The sequence below is a fragment of the Bubalus bubalis genome, chromosome 21 (genome assembly GCF_019923935.1).
Source record: "Bubalus bubalis isolate 160015118507 breed Murrah chromosome 21, NDDB_SH_1, whole genome shotgun sequence".
Lineage (NCBI taxonomy): Eukaryota > Metazoa > Chordata > Mammalia > Artiodactyla > Bovidae > Bubalus > Bubalus bubalis.
Genome location: NC_059177.1, coordinates 58,405,615 through 58,431,755, shown reverse-complemented (window position 1 = coordinate 58,431,755; position 26,141 = coordinate 58,405,615). Strand labels below are relative to the sequence as shown.

At 60.7% G+C, this 26,141-nt stretch overlaps 1 protein-coding gene across 2 annotated transcripts in view; it reads right to left on the bottom strand.

Annotated features, from left to right (window-relative positions):
- NUP210 (nucleoporin 210) overlaps window positions 1–26,141 on the bottom strand; it is a 92,176-nt gene that overhangs the window by 4,095 nt on the left and 61,940 nt on the right. For both annotated transcript variants that reach the window (XM_044934250.2, XM_025272760.3), the window contains exons 22-36: window positions 24,468–24,595; window positions 24,234–24,369; window positions 22,655–22,717; window positions 22,319–22,498; window positions 20,541–20,621; window positions 18,677–18,808; window positions 17,319–17,477; window positions 13,556–13,647; window positions 11,633–11,807; window positions 9,670–9,845; window positions 7,458–7,678; window positions 6,138–6,274; window positions 3,938–4,061; window positions 2,453–2,599; window positions 785–1,035 (exon numbers count right to left, since the gene is read on the bottom strand). In XM_044934250.2, the coding sequence (XP_044790185.2) occupies window positions 785–1,035; window positions 2,453–2,599; window positions 3,938–4,061; window positions 6,138–6,274; window positions 7,458–7,678; window positions 9,670–9,845; window positions 11,633–11,807; window positions 13,556–13,647; window positions 17,319–17,477; window positions 18,677–18,808; window positions 20,541–20,621; window positions 22,319–22,498; window positions 22,655–22,717; window positions 24,234–24,369; window positions 24,468–24,595 (2,202 nt within the window). The remainder of the gene's footprint in view (window positions 1–784; window positions 1,036–2,452; window positions 2,600–3,937; window positions 4,062–6,137; window positions 6,275–7,457; window positions 7,679–9,669; window positions 9,846–11,632; window positions 11,808–13,555; window positions 13,648–17,318; window positions 17,478–18,676; window positions 18,809–20,540; window positions 20,622–22,318; window positions 22,499–22,654; window positions 22,718–24,233; window positions 24,370–24,467; window positions 24,596–26,141) is intronic.

Genomic DNA, 26,141 nt, shown 5'->3' with positions numbered 1-26,141 from the left:
GGAGCTCTGTCATTGGGCTGTCAGATGCCAGCAGCCCAGCCCAGGGCCCAGCAGACGCTCCCCCGTCAGCAGCCAATTCATCTCTGCCTCACTCTGCAGCCAAGGCTGCCGCAGCGAGACCAGAAAAGGCCGAGGAGATGCCGGTGAGCCCTGCACACGGCGCCCCGAGCTCCTCCACCCTGCCGGCTCCGGAACCCCCGTCCTACACCACCCTTCTGCACGGGGTGGCCCAGGCCCAGAGCTGGGGACCCGCTGTCGGCAGGCGTGCGGGATCTGCGATAGGAGAGGGCTCAGAGCTGCTTGCCCTGCTCTTGGTCACCACGCATCCTGCCCTGAACTCACTCGCGGACACGTGACGTGCTTGCTGAGCATGTACTGCGGAGGAGAGGAGCAGCCACGCCCCTCACACAATCATACGGGCCGACAGACAGCGCTGGGAAGACCCTGATGCCCGGAAAGACAGAGGCAGGAGGACAGGGGGAGACAGAGGAGGAGGTGGTCGGATGGCATCACTGACTCAATGGACATGACTTTGAGCAAGCTCTGGGAGACGGTGAAGGACAGGGAAGCATGGCGTGCTGCAGTCCACGGGGTCACAGAGTCAGATACGACTTAATAACTGAACAACAATAGACAGGGATTCTGCTCTGGGGAAAAAGAATGGTCAAGAGCGTCCAGCTCTGTGCTCATTTCCAGGAGAGGTGGCCCAGGACTTCACGGCTGCAGCTGGTCCTGCCCGCCTCCCTCTCCCGGGGGCCTTGGCTCCCGCCTGCTCAGGGCTCACCTCCAGGTGCTCCAGAACCTCCATGGTGCCAAAGACCTTCACCTCGGAGCTGGTGTAGTGGTTGCTCAGGAGGATTTCGGCCTGGTCTGCGTAAAGCCCCGGGCTGAAGGGCACCTCGGCCCCGACCTGCTCCGCCGGGGAGGGGCTGCCCGGGAGGCTTGCTGTGACCAGCAGCGCCGTCCGCTTCAGGCTCAGGTGCTTCAGCTGCCGCTCCGTCAGCGGGAGCATCGTCACGGAGCACAGGTACCGGCCTGCAGAGACAGGGGCACCGTTCCGCCCGGGCCCTTCCCCACCCAGGCCCTGCCGCCACCCCTTCCCCCTGGAAGCACCCGGGTGAGGCATGCCGTCCTCCAGGGGCCTCCTGGGAAGGCCCTCTTCAGTGTCCCCGCCCGCTGTCCTGGAATCCTCCGTTCACAGACTCCCCTGGGGCAGGAACGCCAGGTCCATCTCTGAGTCTTGGGGCCCCACCAGGCTAGCTCAGAGCGGGGGTGAGGGACGGGTGAACTGACAGCACGGCCCAGCGCTGGCTCCACGCCCAGCGGGCTGACTCTTCCATAGCCCGCGCCCCGGGTGCTGCAGGAGGTCCCACGGCCGCCTGGCTGGGACTGTTTGGAGTCCATACCTGGTCCACAGCAGGTGCCTGGGCTGAGTGGCCACTGCTGAGGGTGCCTTGGGAGGCTCAGTGAGCGGGGACCAGGGTGCCTGGGATGGGTCCCCCCGTGCTCCTGCCAGCCAGGCGCCTCGAGGCCAGTCCCTTCCTTTCCTCCTCCCCCACCGCCACCAGCTGGGAGCCCCCAGCGAGTCAGCATCCTGGCTGACTCTTTGTCCTTCAAGTGGGGGTAACATCAACCCCGTGTGGGGCCGTGCGGGAGAATCCACAGGGCCTGGGACAGCTGAGGGCCTACTCTGTGCTAAGCCCGAGCTCAGTCCTGCACACAGCATGCCCGCAAGTACACCCCTGGATCCTAGACAGCGGCCAGAGGGACAGACACAGAGTGGACAGAGGGCCTCGCCTCGGCCTGAAGCCAAACTCGCCGGGTGACGCCAGGCCGCGCGTCCTCCGAAAGAGCCGAGCAACGCGCTGCACGCCCGTCCACGGAGACTCTCAGGACAACACTGACTCGAGCCGGGCGCCGAGCGGGCTCATCAAGGGGACCAGCTGTCCTGGGCTGTTGCAGCTCCTGTGACTGCGGCCCTCCTCTCAGAGCCACCCTGTGGGGCCGGCCGCCAGCTCCCTGGCTCCGGTCAGCAGGTCTGTGCAGCAGCTCCACTCCAGAGACGCCCGGGACTCTAAGAGTGAATAAGGGCCCTGCCTCCACGGAGCCCCCCGCCAGAGCCTCATCATGCGGGCGGCACAGGGCACCACCCCTCCTTCCCAGGTCTTGAGGGGACCAGCTCCAAGCTCTGAGCTGAGAAGACCAGGAAAGGCCTTGGACCAGGTTTCTCAGCTCAGAAGCGCGTCCTCTCCCCGGGTGGAGGCAGCCGCTGGGGGAGGAACACAAACCCTCCCGGAGGTTGCAGTGACCCGGACGCCAGGATGACCACATCCGTCCCCAGGACAGGCTCCTGACAGACACGAGCCCCACGGACAGACCACCATCGTGAGCCAGACACACCGCAGGCACACCGGAGTGCAGGTCATGTCCCCTTCCAGACCCGCAGGCTCACCCAGGGCAGCGTCAAACTCGGGCTCCACGGTGAAGACCTCTCGTGCCGGGAAGTCGAAGACATCCTGCTTGAACTGCAGCTGGCAGCCAAGGAGGGCTTCTGGGTGCAGGGCTGCGATGCCTTCCGCCTGGCCGGGGGAGCACTCGCCTGCAGATGGGGCGGGGGGCGGGGGTGAGGGGCGCCACACCCAGGCCCCCGGGGCCCCCGCCTCGGCCCTCGCCCGCGGAGCCCAGCACAGGATGCCAGAGCAGACCACGCGGGGGCCGGCTGCTCCGAGAACCAGACCTGCGCCATAGCCCTCTTGACAACCACAGCTTATAAAGGCTGAGGGAACGGGCCATGTCAGCGTTTGCTCAGAGCCTGCGTCCAGAGAGTGTCCAGAGGCTGGGCAGCTGGGTCTGCCCCTGGCAGCACGTGTGTGTGTACACGTGCTCGGCCGTGTCTGACTCTCTGCGACCCCGTGGACTGTAGCCCGCCAGGCTCCTCTGTCCATGGGGATTCTCCAGGCAAGAACACTGGAGTGGGTTGCCATGCCCTCCTCCAGGGGATCTTTTGGACCCAGGAATCGAACACTCGACTCCTGCGTCTCCTGCATTGACAGGCGGGTTCTTTAGCACTGAGCCACCAGGGGAAATGGGCAATTCATCCCTGGACACCGGTTCCCCATTGGCGCCCTGAGCACTGTTCCTGCCCACGTGCCCTGGAGCGGGGAGAGGCCGCCACGATGCAGTAAAGCTGCCGCAGATTGACGGCACTGGCGTTTAATTCTACTGGGTAAGTGGTGTTTTGTTTTGTTTTGTTTTTTTAAAAAAAACAACCTGTATGGATGCACTTGGGTTTCCCTGGGGGCTCAGCTGGTAAAGAATCCGTCTGCAATGCAGGAGACCCAGGTTCGATCCCTGGGTCAGGAAGATCCGCTGGAAAAGGGAAAGGCTACCCACTTCAGTGTTCTTGCCTGGAGAATCCCATGGGCAGAGGAGCCTGGCGGGCTACAGTCCACGGGGTCGCAAAGAGTTGGATGCGACTGACCGACTGAGCACAGCACAGCCCGTGGACACACTTACTTCCGGCAGCTGCTGTCCAGGACTGTCGTGGGCAGGGGAAGAGGTTGACTATTCCACGCAGGACTTGAATTACGAAAATCAGAATGAACAGCGAGGCCGTCTAGGCCAGCTTTTCAGGGCTGTGTGGTGGCAGGGGGAGGCTTTCTCTAGTTGGGTGCCCGGGGCTGACATTGCATCGCCAAGCCCCAAAACAGGCAGTTTCTCAGCACTGGGCCTTCAGAAACATCCCTCACTGCTTCTGCCTTGGAGGACTCGAATTTCTCAAGAGCTGGAAGGGGTGTTAAATGGGCCAGCCAGGGTTAAATGCCCTTCCAGGAGATGGGGAGGCGAGTCTGAGCAGGAAGGACATAGAATCCGATCTGAAGGGCCTGCTGCCCAGCCCAGCAGGGCCCCCTAGGCCTCCTAGCCCCTCACTCCCTACCTCTCAGGTTGGAGCTCCGGTCTCCCACGGTGACCATCACTTTGGAGGCTGAGGCCTTCTGGAAGCTGCCCTGGACGGGGCGGGCGTACCGGGCCACGATCCTCTGAGGCAGGCTGACCACGATCTGGAGAGGAAGCCAGGGCAGGTCGTTGAGCGCCCGGGAGCAGGTACCGCCCTTTCAGCGGTACAGGGGGCAAGGCTGAGGCTCCGTGGCCACGTGATTTGCTTGGATGGGGCAGAGCTGGGCTGGACCCCATGCTGGCTGGACGCCCCCACGGAACCAGCTGCCTCTCCCAGCACGGGGCAGGGTCGATGTCAGGCCTGAAATCACGTGACCTCTTCTCTGAATGTCAGCTCGGTTAATTAATCTTTCAGCAAAGAGAGAAGGACCTGTTTTACTTCAGTGCCATTTATTCAAGAAGAACCAGCCTGACCAAATGCAGGCTCACACGGGCATTTTGAGGGGTGGTCTCTCCCCGCTCACCCCTCCCATGCAACGCCTCCTCCCCCGCCCCGGGGAGCAGCCCCAGGCCCAGCTCCACTCGCTCCTGCTCTGGGAGGCCCTGTGTGTTCCCACCGCCTCTAGGGCTGCAGACCCCCCACACCCCCCACCCTTTGCCGTCTCCAGCGTTCAGCCCTGGAGCTCCTAACACAGCTGCCCAGCTGCGTGGTCCCCAGCCCTGCCAGGAGGAGCCACAGCCACCTCAAACCCCCATCACCCGCCCCCAGCTCCACCCGTCCTCCCTGCTCCCCTTTGCTCCCCTCTCATCGCCCAGGCCAGACCGACACTCACTCCCAAGTCTTCCTCCTCCTAAATGGTCACCGAGCTCCGATGACCCTCCCTCCTGAGTGTCTCCAAACCCTTACTCTGCCCCACCTAGGGGCCCCAGGCCTCACTGCCCCCTCCCTGGGGCTCCTGGGCCTCACTGCCCCTCCCTCGGGCTCCTGGGCCCCACTGCCCCTTCCTCGGGCTCCTGGGCCCCACTGGCCCCTCCCTCAGGCTCCTGGGCCTCACTGCCCCCTCCCTCGGGCTCCTGGACTCGGCCAGGTACCAGGCAATCTTTCCAAACGTACCTCAGATCGACATCACTCTTTGCCTTAAAAAAATTCTCTGATGAATCCCTACTGCATCTGGCCTAAGTTACAACATCCTTACCCTGAACAGCAGCAGCTCATGTCCGTGCTAAGGGCTTCACACCCGTGAACGGCTCATTTATTCCACACAACAACATCAGCCCCACTTTGCCAGTAAGAAAACTGAGGCACAGAGAGATTAAAGGATAACCCGAGGTCACACTGCCTGTCCGTGTCCAGCCGGGATTTGAACCCACACAGCCTGGCCCCAGAGCCCACACACCTAACCACGCTAGGAGCCTGGAATTGAACGCATGTTCTGATGGGCAGGGAGGCCTGGCGTGCTACAGTCCGTGGGGTCACAGAGTCGGACACGACTGAGCGGCTGAACTGAACTGTGATCGGATCGCAACGCCAGCCTCCGCTGCCCCAGAGCTGGCTCTCACAGCCTGCACACATTTGCTGGGTGGTGCCCTGCTCTGCCAGCCCCGCCCCTGCCCCCACCGCCCAAGCCTGTCCAGCTGCCCCCCGGGGCTTCTCGGGGTGGGGGGCACTGCTCTGTCGGTCAAACGGTGCCTCTGTCTGCACTAGCTTGCCCCAGCAGCAGCGCTGAACACGCCTGCTATTAGGTCACACTGCTGGGTTCCACAGAGCACACGCTGCTCAGAGAATGAGACAGACGCGTGGAAAGCAGCCAGACTCCGCTCATTGATTCATTCTCGGCTGGAGATAGACAGGAGAGAGCGCGGTCTTGTTCGCCTCCACAAAGACTCGAAAGGTGACTCGCTGGGGGAGACTGGCTTTGCCGGTGATGCTAAATCGATGCACGGGGCCGCCCACGGCTGCCACGCCCGGGGGGACGCCCACGCGGACAGTCCTGCCCACGGGGCTCTGTCGAGGAGGCGTGGGCACAGGGATGCCTCCAAGAGGCTGCCTCTGTCCTCCCACCGCCGTGGACGGAGGGGCCAGCAGCCTGCGAGGAGGGGCCAGCCCCCCAGGAGGCTCGTGACCCCCAGCCAACTGCCTCGCGAGGCACTGGAGCTTCTTACATGAAGAAGAGAAGCAGTCAGCAGGGAAGACGAGCTCTCTACCCCCTGGGAGTCAAACACATGTGCCCGAGGCCCACCTCCTTGTAGGTCCTCAGGTGCCCGGCGACTTCATAGTAGACAGTCACGGAGCCTGGCTGCCGGGCCACGGCCGTGCCCGTCTTGGGGTCGACGTGGAGGACGCTGCTGGCTGATGAGCTCCAGGTCCCGGGGACTCCTGGGAGGGGAAACTGCACGTGACCTCTTTCCCACGCCTCACACTCCAGTCGTTCCCATCGCTCCTGGCTCACCGGGCAGCGTCCCCACTGCCCCAAGCCTGCCGCCACCCCACCCCAGGCTCCTGGCCACGCCACCTGCTCCCTGAGTGCCACCCCGCAGGAGCATGCCACCTGCTCCTGCCCAGTGCCTCCCCGCTGGGAACCTCACAGTCATTTCCCATTCTGGGATGACCCGGGCGCTGGTCCTCCAGGGCTGGCCCTCCGCGTGCCATCCCCCAGCATCGCCCCCGCCCAGCCACCCTGCTACGCGATCCTTTTTACACAAACAAAGCAGGTGGCAGACTCTGAGCTGTCACTAGACGGCGGTCCTTAGCGAAAAGCCAACCTCGTTACATAATACACACGATGAGAACATTCAACAACCACCCTCTATTTGCGGCAAATAATGTTTGCTTTTCTTTAAAGGCAGTGTGTAACTTTGTTTTAAAATGCGGTTGTTGTTATCGTTGTGGCTCAGACGGTGAAGCGTCTGCCGACAACGCAGGAGACCTGGGCTCAATCCCTGCGTCGGGAAGATCCCCTGGAGCAGGAGATGGCAATCCACTCCAGTACTCCTGCCTGGAAAATCCCATGGACAGAGGAGCCTGGGAGGCTACAGTCCATGGGGTCGCCAAGAGTTGGACACAACTGAGCGACTTCACTTTCACCAACTCTTTTGCAACTCCCTGGCCCATAGCCCGCCAGGCTCCTCTGTCCATGGGAGTCTCCAGGCAAGAACACTGGAGTGGGTGGCCATGCCCTCCTCCAGGGGATCTTCCCCACTCAGGGATGGAACCCACGTCTCCTGCATTGCAGGCGAATTCTTTACCATCTGAGCCACCAGGTCCCTGTAAAGGGCCAGATGGTAATATTTGGGGTTGGACATGCCTGACCGTCTCTGACGCTGCCACTCAGCACGCAGATGAAAACGGCCGCTGACACGGGGAGCTGGACGTGTAGCCGAGCACCAGTTATAGCCCAGTGCAGAGAGAGGCCGCAGGCTGCTCCGGTCGGGACAGCGGTTTTCCAATGCCCGCTCCAAAACCCCACCAAGCTCCACATGCACACCGGCCCCGGGGGGCAGAACAGCCCTTCCCGCCTCCCAACCCAAGACACGCGTCCCTCGGCTGGAACCCCTCGTACCTTCTGGGCTGACGAGGACCGTGGCCAGACAGAGTACGTCCCCCACCACCACCGCCCCGGACAGGTCGGGGGAGATGGCCTGCAGGACGGGCAGCGGGACGAAGTCGGAGAGGCCGCCGTGCGCTGCGTCCCACGCCCTGAGCAGCGTCAGGCCCACGCTGACCGTGCGGATCACGCAGGTGTTGTTGGCGACGCCCTTCCCAATCTGCACGAACTCGTCCCTGCAGCACGGGAGACATGGCTCTCAGTCTCGGGAGCGGCCCCAACTCCCAAGGAGGGGCTGGCACAGGTTTCTGGCTGGGCCCTGCACCTGCCCACTGCGCCCTGATGCCGCCCGGCTCAGGTTTACGGAGCAGCTGTTCTAGGTGAGGGGCCTCGGGCCATACCAACCAGACTTCCCCACCACCCACGGCCCAGACAGGACGCCCAGCTTCAGCACGCCCACGTCCCACGGGGAAGCCGAGGCCCAGAGCAGGTGATGAGGCTGTGCTCCCAGCCCGCCTGAGCAGGGAGCCAGGACACTCTGGGGGCACGGGTGGCCCTCAACCGAGTAACTGGGACAAGGGCATGGCCCCCGCCCACCTGCTTTCTCATCTGCTGAGTGAGGCTGACCATGTACCCACATCACAGGCTTGACGTGAGCAGCAAACCCGGTCAGCAGCTGGAAAGAGCTAAGGTCAGCGCCAGGCATGCGGGCACACGCGGGCACTCGGGAACGACAGCCCCTATGGGCTGGGAGGGACGGCTGGGCTGAGCAAGCGGAGGGTCAGGGCCCAGCTCCATGGCCTCCCTCCCCACGCCCCCGCCTCCCAAACCCTGAGCGCTCTCTTGGAGACGGATGCGCCGGCCACGGAAGGGCCCATGTGACTTCCACAGGGGAGTTGGGGGGCTGGATGAGGGGCGGCCTGTGCCCCAGACCTGCAGATGCCCTGCTGTGTGCACGGAGCACCCCACAGTCCAGAGGCCCTCGTGACCACAGCCTCAGCTGGTGGCCCTGGGGACGAGGCCACTTTCCCACATGACAGATGTAGACATGGCAGCCTGGAGGGGTGACCCATCCATCCAGGCTCACAGGCCCCAGAGAGGGCAGAGCCAGGCTTGACTCAGGCCCGACTCCAGACCCTGCTCTCCCAGTGCCTGGGCCCAGGTGTGCTCAGCGCAGGGCACACGTCTGCTCCAGGGCCCACGGGAAGCCCAGGCTGAAGTGGTCACCAGCCCCTGGTCATGACCTGCTGTGCCCGGACAGGGCACGCTGGAGCCCTGCTGCCTCCTTCCGGGTCTGAGGCTCCTCTCAGCTCCTCCTGGCTTGGCCTACATCCCCTGGGATGGTGGTCCTCAGCCTTGACAATCACCTGAAAGCCTTGTTACACCCAAGTGTCCTGAGAACGTGCGTTAAGGGTTCCCAGGCAGTGGTGATGCTGCCCTGTGGGGACCACACTTTGAGAACTGCCGCTCCAGCGCACTCACAGGTGGGCAGGTCTAGCCTGGGGCCACAGCTCTCTTTCCTGGAGACCACTCCCCTCTCCCTCATATCTGGCCTGAGGCTGCAGTTTTATTCCGGAAGTGTCAGCCGAAAAGAACTGCCCTTGCAGCGCAAATGGGACCTGGTATTCAGACCCTGCTCTCTGGCTGTGTGGCCTGAGACACGTGGCCTGACCTCTCTGGGCCTCTACAAATGGGCAGCAGTGAGGAGTCAGCGAGACGGCACGTAGGCAGGCCTGCACACAGCAGAGGCCAGTGACCATCGGACACCATCCTGGCCGACCCCTGAGCGTTGGAAGGCATGCACCTTCTCCGATCAGCTTTTGCAGAGGGAGCAGCGAGCGCCGCGCATCCACTGACTGCAGGGCCGGGGCTGTGTGCGTCTCCCCTGCAGCCCAGCTCCCACAAGGGCTTAGCAAAAACCTCCAGCCACGAGCCCCGACCTCTGGGCTCCGCTTCCTGGGCGTTAGGGGACGTCCCTGCCGAATGACTGTGTCTCATAATAAAGACTCTCGGTAACGGCCCCTCATGCCCGCTGCCTGGCCGAGCCTGGTGCTTCTCCCGGGGTCTGAGAGTGGGGTGAACGCCCTGCTCTTGGGAACCATGAGTGACGAACTCATCCTTCAGCAGCGCTGGCTTCTCTGCGTGGTCATCAGTCACTGTATGAGTCAGATCTGGATCTGATGGAGACGTGACTCCACGTGGGGAATGCGGGGGGCCAATCGCCTACCTGTTAGTTGCAAAGTTGAGGATGGAGTTGTGAGCGTGGAAGACATCTCCGGAGTTGTCGTGGAAGTGGACAGTGAAGGTCACGGTCACGCCCAGGGGCAGAGCCGCCAGGGCCTCCTTGTTCCGAGTGTGCAGGGCAGGGCTCATGGAGATCCTCAGGTAGGAAACAGGGGACACCTGGGGATAGCAAGCAGCTGCAGTGACGTACCAGGGACGCCCCCCAAGAGCCCCCCGAGCACGGGCGCCACTCCAGCTGCTCCCCAGCGCACGGCGCCTGGGGGCGAGACCGACTTGGGTCTTGGAGAGACTGGCCCAGCCCAGATGCCGGCCCTCCTCCTCCCTGCGGTGGCTGGCCTCATTCCGAGGAAATCTAACCCACAAGAGTCAGAGTCCATGACTGTGAAAAATTAGATCATTATTCATGTTGCAAAAACATCCCCTGGGCTTTGAATGCTGGGCTGCGTTGGAGGACCTGGCTCTCCAGGCATTTAAAGTAGAAACAATGTCCGCACGGACGGCGGTGGTATCTGGGGTTCACTGCATGCTGCCGAGGTGCCTGGAGCTGCTCCAGGGAAAGGGGGATGGGAAAGGAAGGGACGACAGCTTTCAGGAGCCTGGGAACCCAAGGTCCTTAGAGAGCCGCCTTGGTTCTCTGTCTCCAGTAAAATCCATTGTGGCCAAAACGCCAGCCCCTCAAAGACCCCGCTTCCAGGGATGGGCACACAGCTGGCACTCAGTACCATCTGGTGACCTGAGACGAGTCCTCAGTCACTTTCGGTCACTTGGAAACTAGGGTTGGGGTTCCCTGCTAGACGCCCGCCTTGAAACAAAAAGATACTAATAAGGAAAGACGCCCAGGACCCAAGCAGAGTCTAAATATTAATATTCAAGAGGTCATGTATTTGCTCGGTCAGCAAGGATTACACTGTGGTTGTGATGAGATGTGCAAAGAAAATTCTGTTCAGGATAAACCCCGGGACCCGATCAAGGGGCCTCCCAAGGAGAACATCCCGTCTTCAGGAGCAGAGAGGCAGGGGACACTCGGGAATGCTGGGCATGGTGGCGGGGGCGGGGGGACCAGGGGGCACCAACCCGGGGCAGGCCAACGTGGGCTGCAGCCCAGAGCCTGACTCCCAGCCCCTGGCGGCCTTGGCGACTCAACTGCCTCACCTGAGAGATGGGCCCCCTCACCCTCTAGGTGCTGTCTGTAACCGAGTGCTTTCTGGGCCAGGACAGCACACGCTGAGTTCATTGCGCTTATGTGTCTGCTGATCCAGGCACTGCTGGCCAGTCAGGACACCGGGGTGCCAGTCCTGCAAACCTCATATGGCTCTGGGCCACAGTTATTCATCTATGAAATGAGCTCATTGCCATCAATCATGTCCAGGGATCTTTGCTCTGATACCCAGGAGATGCTTCAGCTTTTCACCTATTATTGCTGTTCAGTCGCTCAGTCGTGTCCAATTCTCTGCAACCCCATGGACTGCAGCATGTTAGGCTTCCGTGTCCTTCACCAGCTCCCAGAGTTTGCTCAAACTCATGTCCATTGAGTCGGTGATGTCATCCAACCACCTCATCCTCTGTCGTCCCCTTCTCCTCCTGCCTTCAATCTTTCCCAGCATCAGGGTCTTTTCCAATGAGTCAGCTCTTTGCATCAGGTGGCCAAAGTATTGGAGCTTCAGCTTCAGCATCAGTCCTTCCAATGAATATTCAGGACTGATTTCCTTTAGGATGGACGGGTTGGATCTCCTTGCAGTCCAAGGGACTCTCAAGAGTCTTCTCCAACACCACAGTTAAAAAAATCAGTTCTTTGGTGCTCAGCCTTCTTTATAGTCTCACCTAGGACCTTTAATAGTTTCTTACAATCTCTTGGTTAGAAGGTGAGTATCTTTACTTGCACACCTGCGAGGGGAAAACAGTACTGCCACTCTTATTATTCCAAAAGGAGGCAGACGAGGTCCTACCTTGACAGCAACAATGATGGTCTGGTTGGCCCCGAAAGCTTCTTGGGCAGTCACTTCGACCATGGACGTGCCGATCATGGACCCCGACGCCAGGAAGCCCTTCTCGTCAACATGCACAACGGGAACCTTCTCTGGCCCGTCCAGGACACGGTAGGTCAAAGAGGCAGCGCCATCCCTTGGGAAAACGAAACACACCCATGCTCGCAGACAACAGCAGCAAGATGGCCACGGGGAGGGGCCTGGGGTTCGGGAGTCCTGCTGCTCAAGGAGAGAAAGCAGCACAATGCTGGCCTCACGACGCACCGGGCCGCCATGCACAGCCTGTCAGCTCACTGGCCACCGATGGGAGACCTCATTTGGAAAACCAAGGGTTCCCAGTAGGGCAGCACCTTCCACAGCCAGTCGGCGGGAAGCATGTGGGAGCTGAGGGTCTCATGAGCCACACGGACGCTTGCAGTCAAAAGATCCTTTCATTTCAAGGCTTCCCTGGTGGCTCAGTAGATAAAAATCTCCCTGCCAGTGCAGGGGACACGGGTTCTAGGCTGGTCCGGGAAGATTCCACGTGCCACGGACCAACTAAGCCTGCACACCATGACTACTGAGCTTGCGCTCTACAGCCTATGAGCCGCAACTACCGAAGCCTAGAGCCTGTGCTCTGCAACGAGGGACGCCACCGGCATGGGAAGCCCCCGGGCTCTGAGCCGGATGGAGCCCAGAGGCATTCCCAATGGCCCACCAGCAACTGGGTATCTTCAGACACACAAGTCCCCTCTCCCGGCCTCGGCTTGCTCAGCTGTGAAACGGGAGCGACGGCCTGGCCCCATCCCATTTCCACCAATAACTGGATAAAAACGGGCTGTTGCTATAATGAGAATGTGGTTCGGAAAACTACCGATAACGTGCACCAGAGAGGAGACAAATGACGCAGTCTCTTTTGCTCTTTTACATATTCATGATGTTACAAAGAAAGGAAGGAAAGAAAAGCTCCCAGGCCCGCCCTCCAGTCACCCTCCGTGCCGCAGCCCCACAAATCCTCCGCAGATGACTCCTTAAGCAAATGTCACCGCTTCTGCCTCAAATTCCTGCCCCCTCCATCAACACCCTCCTCTTAACCTGCAGGACCCCTGCGCATCCTGTGAGACCCGACTCCTGCATGTCCACGGGGGCCGTGCCTCCCCAGAATCCCGGCACGGAGGCCCTCCTTTGGGCTGCGGCTTCGTTCCGTTACAGGCCTTCTCACAGGACACTCCCGTCTCCCCCACCAGACTCCTCCAGGGTACCGCTGTCATCCGACTGGGACCCAGAGTCCAGCTCGGAGCCGGGCGCTGACACTTTTGGCTGTATGCCCACCGTGTGTGTGTGTGTGTGTGTGTGTGTGTGTGTGTGTTTCTCCAACGTCCTTGCAATTCCCAGCTTTGCAACTGCAGTTCACACACAAGGCATCGCTACCCAAAGCACCGCCTTGGAACACAAGGCAGGAATCTGGTGTGCCCGCGGGCTTCAGAACTCGCTTCTCAGCCTTCACAGGCCTCTCCACCACCCAGGAGGGGCCGAGATCTGCATTTTTCATGTGCCCCCTCCCCCCAGCTGATGTCCCAATTCCCAGACTACACTGAGTGGCAAGTCTTAAAGACACGGGGCATTTGAGAGACTGAACCCCTCCAAGCTGGCACTTTCCTGCCTTTGAAGAACTGGATTTGTGCAGAAAGCATGAGACGTTCTGGGCCGTGGGGAGGAGGAGAAGGGCCCAAGGGGAGATGCCGCAGACAAGCAGGGGCCATCTCCACGGCCGGGAGGAGGAGGAGGACGGCAGGGTGGTGCGGCTGGCCCTTGGCACTCACAGCTCCTGCCGACGTTGACAAATGAGCCGTCGGACGTGAGCGCAGCCTCGCAACCCACATGGAGCTGCGCCGAGGCACGTACCTGTTTGTCTGGAGCTTGATGAACGAGTTTGGTGACATGAGCACGTGTTCCGCTTCTACTTCAGGGCTCAGCAGCCGCAGCTTTTCAAACACCTGGGGGAGAGGGCGATTTCTGCTCTCCCTTGATCCCCAGAACCTCGTGCAGGGTTGGCGTGCCTCCCGTGGGCCGAGACACCCAGGTGCCACCCCGCTAGGAGCTGGGGTGTGGTGGCGAGCGCTGAGGGCGTGCTGGGCAGGAGCAGCAGGTGCGCTGGGGAGGCCCCCGGGGCTCTTCATGGGGCGGGGGCCGTGATGCCCTGAGCTCTCAGGGTGTGCATGTGAAAGGCGGCACACTCAGCGATGGGGTCTAGGGTGTGCATGTGAAAGGCGGCACACTCAGCGATGGGGTCTAGGGTCCTGCCTGGTGACAGTGCCAGGCTGGGGGGCTCTGCCTGAATTCTCCTTCCCCAGCCAGACATGCTCTCCACGTCGGCCCCTCCCACAACCACCCCCAGGGACCCCCCTCAGCCCCACCTCGCACCCTCTCTGCCTGCCAGGCTCCTGCTGAATCCCACAGAACCAGGACAGGGTGCCTGGTGACCTCCGGCCAGTGACTGATACAGCTGACGATGTCGGGGGGATCTGACCCTGCCCCGCCCCGGCAGCCCCGAGCCCACGAGGCAGCCCTCCCCCAGGGACTCCAGACTGCTCTCTGCACGCAGCCCACTGCGCCCACACCCTTCCAAGGCACTCTCTCTGAGGACCCTCAGGCTGCTGGCACCCCTGACACTGAGCCTGGGTGTTGAGCACACCTTGGGGCTCCCCACTGGCTTCTGATACGATCAGGCCAGCTGGACGCTCCGAGGGCCTGTGTCTAAAACCAAACGGGTGATTTCTGAAAAGGAAACTGGCCTACGTCCCCTCCCTCCCAGCAGCTGCCCTGACCACACACTCAGGTGCGCCTTCCTCATCAGTAAAAAGGGTCCCGAGGGAAGCATCCTTGGTGCGCTCACCTCCCAGAGCTGGGGACGTGCAGGACACTACGGAGGGGCAGGGCTCCCTACACGGGGCACGGCCTTGGGGACTGGACCGGGTTCCGGAGCCAGGTGAGCCCATCCGCTGGGCCGACGGCTCCCAGAGCGAAGCTGCCTCACTGGCTGTGCATCACATGGGAAACACACGCCCAGACAGGCCCCTCCTACTGCTCCGGGCAGGTAACCCGAGGTCCCCCCGACACAGCGCTGAAGGCACAACGGGGCCTTCCTCTCCGGCCCCGTGACCTGCCGAGGAGCGCCAGTGCCCGCAGCATGGGGCACGGCCCCGGGGTCAGGGCAACGAGGGGGCCTGGGGGCTGTGACCTGGGGGCTCAGCTCTATCACTGAGGGGCTGTCTCATCTCCTGCCGGTTTGGCCGGTGGCATCACCCAACGTCTCCAGGATGAGCCGCACACTGGGCTTTTAGACAAAATCTTCCTATTTTTCAACGTTGGCAACAAATAAAAGACTGTTTCAAAGTACTGAGTGAGCCAAACAAAACACCTCTGTGGGCTGGATCCAGCGTCTCTGAGTTTCCAATGCGCTTGAAAGTTACCTGCTGCCAGCCAGGGAAACCGAGGCGCAGAGCTGCTAAATGACCCGACTGAGGTCACAGAATTCGGAAGACGCAAAGCCCTGTCTCTAATTCCAGGACAGGGTCAGAGCTCACTTCACTTTGTTTTCAGCTGGGAAGAGCACGTGCTTGTGTGTGTGTGTGTGTGTGTGTGTGTGTGTGTGTGTGTGTCTCTCTGTGTGTGTATGTATGTGTGTTTCTGCGTGTATTTGTGTGTCTGTGTCTGTGTGTTTGTGCATATATGAGTCTGTGTGTGTCTGTGTCTCTGTGTGTGTGTCTGTGCCTGTGTGTTTGTGTGCATATGGGTCTGTGTTTGTGTATGTGTGTGTCTGTGTTTGTGTATGTGTGTGTATGTGTGTATGTCTCTGTGTGTGAGTCTGTGTGTATATGTGTCTGTGTGTGTGTATGTATGTGTATATGTCTGTGTTTATGTATGTCTGTGAGTCTGTGTGTGTGTCTGTGTTTGTGTGTGAGTCTGTGTATGTGTGTGAGTCTGTGTGTGTATGTATCTGTGTGTGTGTGTATCTGTGTGTGTATGTATCTGTGTGTGAGTCTGTGTGAGTGTGTCTGTGTGTGTATGTATCTCTGTGTGTCTGTGCCTGTGTGTGTTTGTGTGCATATGGGTCTGTGTTTGTGTATGTGTGTGTCTGTGTTTGTGTATGTGTATATGTCTCTGTGTGTGAGTCTGTGTGTATATGTGTCTGTGTGTGTGTATGTATGTGTATATGTCTGTGTTTATGTATGTCTGTGAGTCTGTGTGTGTCTGTGTTTGTGTGTGAGTCTGTGTATGTGTGTGAGTCTGTGTGTGTATTTATCTGTGTGTGTGTATCTGTGTGTGAGTCTGTGTGTGAGTGTGTCTGTGTGTGTATGTATCTCTGTGTGTGTGTGTCTGTGTGTGTCTGTGTCTGTTTATGCATGTGTGTGAGTCTGTGTGTGTGTGTGTGAGTCTGTGTGTGTGTGTGTCTGTGTGTGTATGTGTCTGTGTGTGTGTGTGTCTGTGTGTGTGTGAGTCTGCGTACGCACATGCAGGCAGGTGTCAGGGGCGGGGGCTGGGCAGACAGGCATTTCTCTCTGAAACGTGCTTCTTCACCCTGCGTGGGGTATGTGCCTGACCTAGGATTGGCTTGTTTCCTCTTGAAGAGGGGGTTTGAAACTGTGTCTTTCCTCATGATATCTAGGAGTCACTTTCAGTCTTTCTTTGCAGTTTAGGGGGACCCAGATATTACATTTAAGGGATTCCTGGATGACTCAAGTGATAAAGAATCTGCCTGTGATGCAGGAGACCTGGGTTCGATCCCTGGGTCGGGAAGATTCCATGAAGGAGGAAATGGCAACCCATTCCAGTGTTCTTGTCTGGAGAAGTCCACAGACAGAGGAGCCTGGCGGGCTACAGCCCATGGCATTGCAAAGAGTCAGACACGACTGAGCACATACGCACGAGGTCAGGACGTTACTGAGTCTCACATCAGCAGAAGAGGGTCCCTAAAGCTAAATGTGCTCAGGCCAGTGGGGCTGGAGAGAGCCGTGGGCCAGGCCCTGGGTGGACAGCTCCACCCTGCCGCTGCCCCCTCGAGGGGCTCTGAGCAGGCCGGCTGCTCCCGTCCTGAGGCTCGGGTCCCATCTATGAATGATGGAGTCACACCCTGTCTCCTGGGGCACAGCTCTCGAGGCCTCCTGGGACCCTCCACTGCCTGCTCCCTGTGACCCCCCTGCCCTGGGGGTGTTTGCCTCTGTCTCGTCCTCCACGAGCGCTTGTGAAATACAGGCAATTAGATGCGTGCCCGGCCCAGATTTTCCAGCCTCTTCCCCCTAGAAGGCACCTGACTCCCAGCTCAGAGTCAGCTCCTGCTCTGGAAGTGCATCGAGCTACTGTAGACCTCCAGGCCTCTGCATCCACGGGCCAAGTCCCCCACCTGCCCCCGCCAGGCCCTCCCAGCCCCAAACGCCTCCCCTCCACGAAGCCCAGGGTCACCCCAGCCCTGGACTCCCACAGCACCTTGGAGCCCCAGCTCAGGCCCTGCCAGCCTCACCACAGCTCCCCACAGGCCGAGCACCCCCCAGGGCTGGTCCCCAGCCCCCAGCACCCTCCACATGTCCCTACACGCCCCGGGGGAGCAGCGCCCTGGGCTGGCCAGCACTTCCCCGCTGACAGCGACTCCTGCCCACCCGACCCTCACCTGGATCTGGATCTCATCAGAGAGCTCTTTGGCGAGGCCCAGCAGCTGCCCGGCAGTGGGGTCCAGGGCCTTGACCACCACCCTCAGCCCGGTGCGGCCCTTTGCCCGGCCGAGCACATTCATGGCAAAGTTGTATTGCGACGGCAGCCGGAGCGACGCCTGCAACAGACAGAACCGAACGTCCCGAGGGGCCCGGGCCCGGCTCCCACGCAGGGCAGGCACCCCAGATCCCCTGAGCCGCCCGCCCGCCACCCTGCTGCCCTCTCGCCCCGGTGGGGGCCTGCCAACCCTGGCACGCGCGTGGGGCACTCCACGCTGCGATTCACGCCGTTCCCAGGGCCCACGGGAGAGGAGGGCCCCGCCGCTGTCCTCACGCAAGACTTCTCAGAACCTTGGCCGCGGGGCTCAGGGCGGATCACCCAGACGACTTGGGCTTCGGGTGCTGCCCACAGAGCCCTTGTTATGGGGTATTTGTGAAGAAGTCACATGCCTGGGTACCATGGGGATGGTGTGGGGACAGGATCTGGTCCCATGGCGACAGGGGACCGGGGGTACTCGTCTTGCACTGTATGAGCTTCAGGCAGCCTCTAAGAGACCCCATCCCCCTGTCTGACTCCCTCTCCAGGCCCCCACTGTCCACAAACAAGACAAGGAGAGACCCCGGGAAGCAGCCACACTCAGGGCCCGCGTGACTGAGGCCCACCTGGGGTTACTGACTGGGTCACCCGGGTGTGTCCACCCTCCCCACACACGGCCTTCAGCTCACACACACGGGGCGGTGTGTCTCTCCAGCACCTTCCAGCACAGACCTGGGGAGGGGCCAGGGCCCCCCTAGGGAGCCTAAGGGGACGGGGTAGGGCCCTGGGACAAACCTGGAGAAAACTCCAGGGCTGCCAGAGGCAGGTGACATCTTAGAAAGGGGGTCAGACGCTACAGACTGGGAACCCCCACCAGGACCCCGTGACGTTCTGGGGCCTTCGTGACTTTGCCACCAGGCTGTTGTTTCTGCTGCCCTCCACCCGCAGGTTGTCTCTAAACCCCTGGGTGGTGCGGCTGGTCAGCAAGAATGAGCTTAAGAGGAAAAGGCTGCAGCCTGTCCTGGGGCCCACAAGAGGGGAGCTGAAGGCCGGGTTCCTGGACACACGAAGGGCTGGAGGGTGCAGGGACCCCAGGGAGGGACAGGGTGGCTGCAGAGGAGGAAGCCTCACGAGGGCCTGACCGGCTGTCGTCTGGGATGGAGGGCGGGGTCTCGGGGGGGTGACAGGCTGTCATCTGGGATGGAGGGCGGGGTCTTGGGGCGGGGGCGGGTAAGAACCCTCCCGCCTCACGTCAGGGTCTCTGGGGCGGGGGGTGAGTACCTCGTGGTGCCGCCCCCGGACATCCAAGACGTCTCGCTTGGTGACAGACCAGTGGAAGGTCAGGCCCGGCACGGCGTTGCCGAAGGAGAAAGGGTTCTGGTTGTTGGTGATCCCGGTGACGTAGACGGGCATCTGCAGGGAGAAGCCAGGCTCGTGACCACCCGCGTCCCATGGCCGGAGCCCCCTGACGCCCTGAGACACAGCCTGCAGTGTCCCCCAGGGCCCGCTGCCGCCCTTGTCTCCTGAGGGCAAGGGGGGCCTCGATCAAGTCCTTCCGAGTCGGAGGCCGGCCCGGCACAGCGCCAGCCCCTCCTGCCCGTCCTTCCGGGGCCGAGGGACCCCGTTCTTGAATAGCCGCCTAGAGCTCTGAGGGGCCTGCAGCCCCCCCGGCAGGCCGGCTCACCCTGTTCCCGTCCCTCTCAGTCTAGTGGGGGCCCTGCTCACAGCGGTGGGCTTGGTCTCCTACACTCTGGATTTACCAAGCGCTGATCCGAGGGCAAACGGACATGGAGGCACCACAGCAAGGGGCTGGGGTGGACCTGAGTCCAGCTGCGGGTCAGCGCCCAGTCCCAACGCTCACTGGCTGCGTGGCCTCAGCAGACGCCCTAAGCCTGCCACGTGTGCACCTCCTCGTCTGCGATGCGGAGATGACCCCGGAGCCACCCCCGGGGGTAATGCTCTCCACGTGGACTACAACATACAAAGCACGAAAAACGTGCATGCCATCCAAACACCAGCTGCTGGGAGGCACCAGGTGCTACTCCAGGTGCACGAAGGCGACAGACCGGCACAGACACGGCGTCACCCCCGCAGGACTGCAGGGGTAGGCGCCACACGTACGGGAGCCGGCGCCCGGGGGAGAAGGACAGGGAGCCTGGGCAACGCAGCAGGAGAGGCGGGAGTGGAGCTGGACCCAGAGAGTGAACAGGTCAAGGGGCTGCAGAATCACCCCAGAATCTGGGTCAAGGGGCTGCAGAATCGCCCCAGCAGAGGAAACAGCGTCCTGGGAACAGCTCCCCCAGGCTCATCCTGAACCAGGTCTCAGAGCCTGACACCTGCTGGAGGCTGCTCCGAGCACACAGACAGGAGGGGCTGGAGAGGTTCCGCCTCATATGGGTCCACGCCCCCATCCCCGAGATGGGAACCTCCCTGGTCCTGCCCCCATCCCTGTGATGGGAACCTCCCTGGGTCCCCCCATCATCCCTGTGATGGGAACCTCCCTGGGTCCCCCCCTCATCCCCGTGATGGGAACCTCACCTGGGTCCCCCCCTCATCCCCGTGATGGGAACCTCCCTGGGTCCCCCCCTCATCCCTGTGATGGGAACCTCCCTGGATCCCCGTCCTCATCCCTGTGATGGGAACCTCACCTGGGTACCCCCTATCCCTGTGATGGGAACCTCCCTGGGTACCCCCTATCCCTGTGATGGGAACCTCACCTGGATCCCCCCCTCATCCCTGTGATGGGAACCTCCCTGGATCCCCCCCTCATCCCTGTGATGGGAACCTCCCTGGGTCCCCCCTCATCCCTGTGATGGGAACCTCCCTGGATCCCCGTCCTCATCCCTGTGATGGGAACCTCCCTGGGTCCCCCCTCATCCCTGTGATGGAACCTCCCTGGGTCCCCCCCTCATCCCTGTGATAGGAACCTCACCTGGGTACACCCTATCCCTGTGATGGGAACCTCCCTGGATCCCCACCCTCATCCCTGTGATGGGAACCTCCCTGGGTCCCCCCTCATCCCTGTGATAGGAACCTCACCTGGGTACCCCCTATCCCTGTGATGGGAACCTCCCTGGATCCCCGCCCTCATCCCTGTGATGGGAACCTCCCTGGGTCCCCCCTCATCCCTGTGATGGGACCTCACCTGGGTCCCTGCCCTCATCCTCGTGATGGGCGCGCGGATCCTCACAGCCTGGAGCAGCAGCACCTCCACCTCCACAAGATCCTGGAAAGACAGCTTTGGGGCTCAGCCCGGCAGGGCTCAGGGGCTACGTGCCAACAATGGGTCCCTGCCCGAAACTCCCATTTCTGAGGCTGCAAACCCTTTCTGTAGAGAGGAACGAAGTAGGCCCTCCCTGGTACTTAATTTTACTCTCAACACGCCTGGTACTTTCTTGTTTTTATAAAATTGATAGACTTGAAGTATCCACCCTGTGACTCAAAAGGACTTTGCGGTCTGACCAGGATACTTGGAGAGACACTGGAACTGCTGGGAAAGGCGTGAATCAATGAACTCCGGGCCAGATAAAGGTCAGTCCCACCCACTCCAGGGGGTCCCAGCATGCAGAGCTGTGTGCTTAGATGCCCTGAACTCAGCAGGGCTCCTGGACCACTGTCAGGGACCCAGTTTCTGTCCACAGTCACATCACCCAGAAGGAAACACTCTCTTAGAGCTGGGGCTCCTGTGTGGCCAGGCCACCAAGTGGCTGCTCCTCCAAGTCACTGCTGGCCACGGACATGGGGCAGAATCCAGGCACCTTGAGCCCTTCCCAGGAGGGGACACGCTCTGCTCTATCCTTCCCAGAGGCCCACAGAAGTGCCCACTCCAGGAAAGAAGGGAAAGAGCAGACCAAGACACCCCCACCACCTGCTTGGGGCCAGAGCCACCACATGAGGTTGCGGGGCAGGGGGGCAGGATGGGGGCCCCTCCTGGGTGAGGCCCTCCTGACTCGGCCTCCAGCATCTCTACCGACCCAGAAAAGCTGCTAGGAAATGTCCCCAACTCCGGCAAGGAGGCCTAGGGATAATTTAACCTCTAGCTGAGCAGATACTAGCGGCTGACTCAGGTTTTCTTCTCCTAGAAATATCAACCCAGTCTGAAATACTACTGGTGCCCAGTTACCCAGGTTTATGGCAGCCAAGCCAGCATGTGCCTCTAAAAACACACACCATAAGCTCCCCAGTGCCCACAGCATCCCAACTCTACTGGGAGAATGTCTGCAAGCCCTGCTGGAAATGAATGAACTAAAGGCGGGAGGGCTCTGACGTGGGCAACACCAGCTCAGGCCTAGAACAGCTGTGGATGGCCGTGGGTGAGCTGCGCCCAGGCAGAGCAGAGTCCTGAGAGGAGCCACGGCGGCACGGAAAACGGCGTCTGCCGTCACAACCGCTACACCACCCTGCACGGCAATGTCCCCAAGGCGGGAGAGCTTGGGGCCCCATCCCTTAAGGAGCCAAGAGATCAGCTGGCAAAGAATCTGCCTGCAATGCAGGAGGCCCCGGCTCGATTCCTGGGTTGGGAAGATCCGCTAGAGAAGGGATAGGCTGCCCACTCCAGTATTCTTGGGCTTCCCTGGTGGCTCAGCTGGTAAAGAGTCCGCCTGCAATGTGGGAGACCCGGGTCCGACCCCTAGGTCAGGAAGATCCCCTGCAGAAGGGAACGGCAACCCACTCCAGTATTCTGGCCTGGAGAACTCCATGGACTGTATAGTCCACGGGGCCGCAGAGAGTCGGACACGACCGACGGCTTTCACTTTCAGGGACCCTCAGTCTGGAGAAGGGCGACCGAGGTGGTGCAAGTGCAGGTCTGGCCTGGTGAGAGGGGAGGGCGACAGGCAGGTGCCTCGGGCCCCGAGGGCAGAGCAGGACCCTGGGAGAGAGGTGGTCCTCAGGTCCTGGGGAGCGGAGCGCCCCCGCCATTACCTGAGACACGACGACCAGCTTGCCGGTCTCGGCGTCCACAGCCTGCACGACCCCCGACACGGCGCCATGGCCCACCGCGAGGCCCCGCACCAGCCCGGCGCCGCTCACCAGCGCCACGCTCTCGTTGCTCATGGAGAAGAGGATGTTGGACTGGGGCTGGGGGCCGCCCTCAGAGGTGATCTGGAGGGGGAGGCAGCAGGACCCGTCAGCCAGCTCCCCCGGGTGCCCACACCCCACCCTCCGGGGCTGGGGCGCCGACACCCCGGAACACCCCTGCACAGCCCGCTCTGAAGCCCCAGGTGGTGGTGGGGGTAGGGCGTGGCCTTGAACTCCTACCTGCATCGTGGCCCCAATAATCAGCGTCACCTTCCTGGGGATCAGCCTAAATGGGGGGAAGACCTGGGCGTGGAGACACAATAGGGAAACAGGCCGCTGTGTTCCAGGCTCACATGGCTGGGCGCGGTCACCCTTTAACTCCAGGGATGCGGGAACACGGTGCACAGATTCCTGCCTCTGAAGGGGGCCAACGAGGGCCTGGGGTCCCGGCCAGCCCTGGGGGAGACCTCATGCACCCTGGGCCTGAGGCTCCGGGGCTCTCAGGGGCGTGTTCTGCCCTGGTGGGGTCGGCAAAAACGCCCACTCCCCGGCCCGCCCGGGACCTGCCCATCAGAGGTGGGTCTTGCCGTGTGTTTCAGCAAGTCCCCAAGACAGTCTGGCCCATGCCCAGGTTTCCAACCCTCTGCCTTCGAGGTTCCCCAGCTTCCCTTTGGAAGGCTGACTCGCAGTTTCCAGATTTCTACTGAATAATCACCTAGAATAGTTCTCTACTCCCGTGGTCTGCATATTTTCCAGATGAGGAAAGGGGGCTTGGGGGGGCAGGGCGAGGAGGCCCTGTCTCTGCAGCAGGGCAAAGCCCCTGCATCCTCCTCCTACAACCCCACAGTCCCCGCTTTGCCCAAAGACACGCCAGTCAGCCCAGGGGTGACATGTGCGTGAGGCGTGGTCTCTGAAGCGCTGCCCTGAGTATAGGCGCAGAAGGCTGCCTTCTCACCCGGAGAAGAAGGGTGCACCTCCATCCTGAAGCACCACCCACACCCGCCGGCACGAAGCGCCCCAGCCCGCAAGGCTGAGCCCCCAGCGGACGCGGCAGGAGCAGTGTGCTGCCACCGATCGATAAGCTCCGACACGACTTCCCGGCCCTGGCGGCCGTGGGCTCCTGTCTCAGCCTAACGCCGTGGGGGCACCAGGTCCCAGCCGAGCCCAGGTGGGCCCCGAGCTCCCTCACCCAGAGCTGCTGCCCCAGGGGCTCCCGCGAAGAGCCCACTACCTCCAGGGCCCCGCCACCAGTGTGTGCTTCTGTGAGTCCAGACCCACCCGCTTCCCCCGCTACTCCCCCGTCTGTGACAAGTCACTCTCCTCCTCTGAGCCACACCAGGCCCCCTGAGTCCCAGAGACAGTGAAGTGACCCAGCCCTCTCACTCCTGGGCTCCCAGACCCCCAGGACCAGGGAAGGCCCCCTTCCAATCAGAGGACCCTGGAGAGCAATTTAATATGGCCTCTCCACGTGGGGCCTTCCCTGGTGGCTCGGATACTAAATAATCCACCTGCAATGCGGGAGACCCAGGTTCCATCCCTGGGCCAGAAAGAGCCCCTGGAGAAGGGAATGGCTTCCCACTCTAATATCACTGCCTGGAGAATTCCATGGACAGAGGAGCCTGGCAGGCTACAGTCCAGGGGGTCAGTTGCAGAGGCAGACACAGCTGAGCAACTAACACTTTCCCTTTCCACGGGGCTACCTGGGCTGCCCCTAAAGTCCCAGCTGATCACAAAAAATGCCATATCCCACCCCCACGGGGCCCTGGCGTGCCCCAGGGGCTGGGCCGGGCCCACGAGGCGTGAGGAGGAACCGCTCTACCTCAATCTGCTGTGGGGCTGAGTTGATTCTCTGTCCGGCCTTGTCGGTCACAGTCGCGGTGAGGCTGGTCTGGCCGATGGCCACGCCGTGGACGCGGAAGGAGGCGGTGTAGTCGTCTGGGGCCTCATCGAGCGCCCTGGAGCACAGGGAGGGGCTGGGACCTCTCCCCCAGGCAGACCCGTTGCCGCTGCCCCCAGATGCCCTCCTCCGACCCCCGACCCCATGAGAACTCACACCAATGTGACAATCTGGGAGGCTGCCCGGAGCTTCAGGTCCATGAAGGCCAAGTACTTGGCCAGGAAAGGCTTCTTGTGGAAGTCCAGCACGCGGACATGCGCCTTGACCGTCTTCCCGATCTCCACCTACATCGGGGGGGACAGAGACTCCGGGTTGGCCTTCGGATGACCAATGCCACCACCTGTGGTACCCCAAGCTCACACCCAGAGGCCCACGATGACCTCCAGACGCTCAGCCTCCCAACAAGCGGAGTGTTTACATGCTTTCCGTGTGCAGGGGGCCTCGAGGGGGTACTCCGGTGCTTTGCCCGAAGCATAAATGTGACATAACGGTCACATCCCACTCTGAGAGAACTAACATCTGGGAGAGGGATAAATGAGGATGGGATTAACAGATACACATGACTACATATAAAGCAGATAAACAACAAGGATCTACCAATAGCACATATCTTACAATAACCTATAATGGAAACGAATATATATACGGGCTTCCCTGGTAGCTCAGCTAGTAAAGAATCTGCCTGCAATGCAGGAGACTCCGGTATGATTCCTGGGTTGGGAAGATCCCCTAGAAAAACTACCCACTCCAGTATCTTTGGGCTTCCCTGGTGGCTCAGAGAGTAAAGAATCGCCTACAATGCAGGAGACCTGGGTTTGATCCCTGGGTGGGGAAGATCCCCTGGAGGAGGGCATGGCAACCCACTCCAGTACTCTTGCCTGGAGAATTCCATGGACAGAGGAGCCTGGCAGGTTACAGTCCATGGGGTCACAAAGAGTAGGACACAACTGAAGTGATTAAGAAAAGTTATGACCAACCTAGACAGTATATTAAAAAGCAGAGAGATTACTTTGCCAACAAAGGTCTGTCTAGTCAAGGCTATGCTTTTTCCAGTAGTCATGTATGGATGTGAGAGTTGGACTGTGAAGAAAGCTGAGCGACGAAGAACTGATGTTTTTGAACTGTGGGGTTGGAGAAGACTCTTGAGAGTCTCTTGCACTGCAAGGAGATCCAACCAGTCCATCCTAAAGGAGGTCAGTCCTGAATATTCATTGGAAGAACTGATGCTGAAGCTGAAACTCCAATGCTTTGGCCACCTGATGCACAGAGCTGACTCATTTGAAAAGACCCTGATGCTGGGAAAGATTGAAGGCAGGAGAAGAGGACGACAGAGGATGAGGTGGTTGGATGGCATCACTGACTCAATGGACATGAATTTGAGTAAACTCCTGGAGTTGGCGATGGGCAGGGAGGCCTGGCATGCTGCAGTTCATGGGGTCGCAAAGAGTCAGATACAACTGAGCAACTGAACTGAAGTGAAGCGACTAAGCACAGCATATGTGTCTATAAATATGTATAAAACGGAATCACTTTGCTGTACGCCTGAAACTAACACAGCACTGCAAATCAACTCTACTTCAGTAAGAAAAAGAACTAAGGACCTAGTTAGAGAGCTAATCCACAGCTTCAGATAGCAACAGGCATACAGTGGGGGTTTAATAAGTGCTCAGCAGTTCACACCTGGCAGCACATACTGCACACGGCGAAAGCTTTGGGAAACACGAGTCAGAGGTGCTCAGTGAAAGAACACAAGTCTAGAAGCAGCTCACCAGCGGAAACGAGACCAGAGAAGGCATATCCGAGGCTGAGAGAACAGTGACTTTGAAGGAG